Source organism: Macadamia integrifolia, chromosome 6 (assembly GCF_013358625.1).
Source record: "Macadamia integrifolia cultivar HAES 741 chromosome 6, SCU_Mint_v3, whole genome shotgun sequence".
Lineage (NCBI taxonomy): Eukaryota > Viridiplantae > Streptophyta > Magnoliopsida > Proteales > Proteaceae > Macadamia > Macadamia integrifolia.
Window position 1 is genome coordinate 36,829,880 of NC_056562.1, and position 3,762 is coordinate 36,833,641.

At 41.3% G+C, this 3,762-nt stretch overlaps 1 protein-coding gene across 1 annotated transcript in view; it reads left to right on the forward strand.

Moving 5' to 3' along the window:
- The first annotated feature begins 1,744 nt into the window (after positions 1 to 1,744).
- The window catches only part of LOC122080693 (probable serine/threonine-protein kinase samkC), a 2,645-nt gene continuing 627 nt past the window's right edge, over positions 1,745 to 3,762 (forward strand). Inside the window, exon 1 of the mRNA XM_042647512.1 lies at positions 1,745 to 2,878. Coding sequence (XP_042503446.1) covers positions 1,790 to 2,878 — 1,089 coding nt within the window. The 5' untranslated portion in view covers positions 1,745 to 1,789. The remainder of the gene's footprint in view (positions 2,879 to 3,762) is intronic.

Genomic DNA, 3,762 nt, shown 5'->3' on the forward strand with positions numbered 1-3,762 from the left:
ATGAAGGAAAGATAAGAAACATCAATGTATGTAAGGTGTTCAACTCGAATTAGTCGTAAAGATGAAGAAGAGAAGAATTTAACACAGCAATGAATTCAGAAGGCAAAGAATAGATGCCTAGTGAATTTGAGGCTGAAATTTCACATCAATCTTCCACCCAGCCAAATGAATGGCCATTGTTGTAATACCTTTGTATCATGTAGAAAGATGAGTAGATTTTGTATTTAAAACAAAAAAAAGGATGTTAAAAAAAGGATGTTAAATGTAGTATTTCATTCTTTCTTGTTCCAAAACCCAGACCAAACCGGCCTTCTTAACTCACATATTTGTAGCTATGCATAGGAGGTGTCAAAACCAGACCACACCAGTTAAACCGACAGGGTCCAACGGAAAAAAGACCGAAATTGGGCTGACATTTTAATAAACAGTCAGTCAGATCACATTTTAGATGTTGTATTAACCGGTTTGTTCCCAATGTTGGTAAAATAAAACTGATGTGGTCCTGATCAAAAACCAACCGGGAGTAAACCAATTTAGACCGATAGATTAAAGGCTGATTAAGTGGCCTCTCTTAAGTGTTTAGGTCTACTTTTATAACTTATCGATAGCGATGGTATAATCATATTCAAAACCGAATCTATTTGTATAAGCCCAATAATTGATCGAATGGAATGAAACCGATTACATTGCTTATAGCTTATTTAGTGATATACCTAAATCACCTCACCAAAGAAAGAAAGACATATGGCAGGGGAAACCCTAGGAACGTGTCAAGATAAGTCACTATTAGTTGGTTAGGATATCATTTCTTACATAGACACAAATCAGGGGCTCTCTATACACACACACTCACAACTAAAGCAAGGTCTCTAGTCATAAGCCACCTCTAACGTGGAAATAACATTTATGATCCTCTATAAATAATAAGTCGACATCTAGGTAAAAGGATCGGATCTCAGGTTCTTCTTATTCTCTATCACTTTCCCTTAAAACTCATTCGTTGCTCCATATACTAACTTAGGCATTTGTGAGTCTTTCGAAGTCGGTCTCCGGCCCCTCTCCTTTTTCTTTTTCCTTTTTGTGCAAAAGAAATTTTATTCAGAAAAAAGAGGGCCAAACTGCCAATAAGAAGGAACTGATGGACTGTTTGTAAGAGTAAGGCAATCAGAAAAAACCATTACCCTCGAGAAACTTGCACATCTTGTTGAGGGGAGAGCTAGACGGAGAGCCAGGGGCTCGCCAACTAGAGTGATGCACGAGCCTGATGAGATGAAGCAATAAAACATGCCCTTTTAGCGTGATCAAAGGCCACACACCCCAATCCCATTGATTTTCGACGTGCATATAGGGATGCATCGGTAAAGATGGCTAAACAGTCAGGGAGAGGCAACAAGTGGGATCTCACAAGGCACAACAGAAATCTCAGGCATAGTGCAGCTAGTGGAAAGAGCAACAATCTCTCTCACTTCCATATTTATTTTTGTAATTCACGAACGGAAGTATGGAAGATTCTTGCATTTCTCATCTTCCAATCTCCCAAACAATCAAAGCAGATTTTTTTTTTGCGACCCTTCCACTTAATAATCCACTCAGCTAGAAGAGAACTAAAAAGGAAAAGGACGTCCGGTAAATCGCCAGCAACATTTGGTATGAAGCCAATTAAAGGCCGATGACCAATCGACCGATGCATCATAAACCTGAACCAAATGAATCCGGTTCAATATTTACTCGCTGTTTCTTAAATCAAAATTCCCCTCCCTCTCTCTCTCTCTCTCTCTCTCTCTCTCTAATGGAGTCTCTCTTCGCAAACTATGCTTCTTCAGACGACGAGGAAGAACAGCAACAGCAAATCTCTACCAAATCCTACTCTAATTTATGCGAACCAACCTCCATCTCTAGAGAAACCCCTAAACTTTCTTCTTCTCTCTTCTCTTCTCTTCCCCAGCCCAAATCCTCCTCTTCTATCTTCTCCCTTCCTCCTCCCAAGTCTCACCACCCGAATCCACAAACCCCCTCAAACCCTTCATCTTCAGAACCTAATCCTGAACCCACCAAACCTTCTTCCAGCTTTTCTTCCCTTCCCCCTCCCAAGTCTAGCCTCCCAAACCCATTAGCCCTCACGAATCCCTCAGCTTCAGGTTCTAATCCCAAAAGGGTTGTTCAATTCAAGCCTCCAATAAACCAATCTCTGCTGTCCCGAGATGACGATGAGGATGAAGATCAGGATGAGAAGGAAAAGGAGAGAAAACCCACCAAGGAATTCAAGTCTTCAGAACCAGTTTCCTCTTTAAAATCTTTCTTTTCCAATCTACCAGCTCCCAAGAACTCGTTGGGTTCAGGTACTCCGTCTTTGGGCTCTGGTCGTAGATCTATCGTTGAAGCTGAGATACCCACATCGAATTTCGATGGTTTCAAGAAGGAGAATGAAACCGGCACTAGTGGAGACCTAGGGAGTCATGAAGGGAATTGGGTTGATGGGTCATCTGCGGCAAAGGTGGGAGCAGTGGATGGTTCTTCAGAATCTGCATTTACGGGTACTGAAAGTGCAAATTGGCTTCCTGGAAATAATTCTTATGAGAACTACGCCTATGAGAGTTATGGGAACTATGCGGGCTATGAGACCTACGGTACCTATGAGGATGGGACCTATGGTACATCTGAGGGTAACCAGGCCGATACATCTACGACGATGACGGCGGCATGGCCAACACAAGAGATGTCAGGGGCAGCTGAAAATATGGTGAGAATTCCTGGGAAGAGAGGGAGGAATGATGTACCTGCGGATATAGTTGAAGTGAAGCAGGATGAGTTGATGAAAAATAGACCAAGGGAGGACCAGGTGAAATTGACTGGGATAGCTTTTGGGCCTTCTTACCAGGTACAAGACGTGTTCTGTTTTCCTGAGCTCCAAGTGTTGAATTTCATGTTGGTTTGACTTTTTGTTTCTTCATAGTTCTGCTAAGCGATTTGCATTTTTTTTTTTCTTTCTCACTTTCATTTTTTTATCCTGCATTTAAATTGTAAATTGTAGTACCTGCGAACTCTAGTAATGTATTCTTCACATAACATTTCATCGTTCCTAAAAGAATAAGGATCACCAACTGAACTAATGAGTCAAACAGTATAGCCATTCAGTAATCTATAGATATTTGTATTGTGCAAACTCAAATCACAATTCCTTATCCAAGCTACATGTGGTTGGCTTCACAAATCCTGTTCCGCCCTTCCTCTCTATTTATGCTTATACAACCCATTTCATCTTTGCTCCTTTTTGCTAACCCCCCCCCCCCCCCCCTTGTTTGTCAATCCCAAAACTCCAATTTACGGCCCACCAGTTCTTCTTACTGGGGCATTTATTTGTTGCATCTATCTGGACCATTCTTTAAAGATTTTCCTCATCTTATAAACCCTTGTTGCTACTCCAAAGTCCCTCTGGACATGTTCTCTTTTTGTTCTGTCCTTGCTAGTCTTTTCAGTCATCCATCTCAATGTCTTTTCTCTGCTAGACTCATTTACCGGGTAAATTGTTCATATGTTCCTCAACAATCAGTTCTGTGCACCATTTCTTGTCTCATATCCGCCTTTGGGTTTAATACAACACATTGACAACACAATATGCCATGGGCTCCTTTTCAGTTCATCTACCTTACTTTAATTCTTTTGAGTAAATCCTGCTCAATAGTTCCTCCTTAGTTTTGACTGAATGAAAATAACAAACATGGTGACCCTAAGGTTTGATCCACCCTCTCTCCCCCCCCCCCC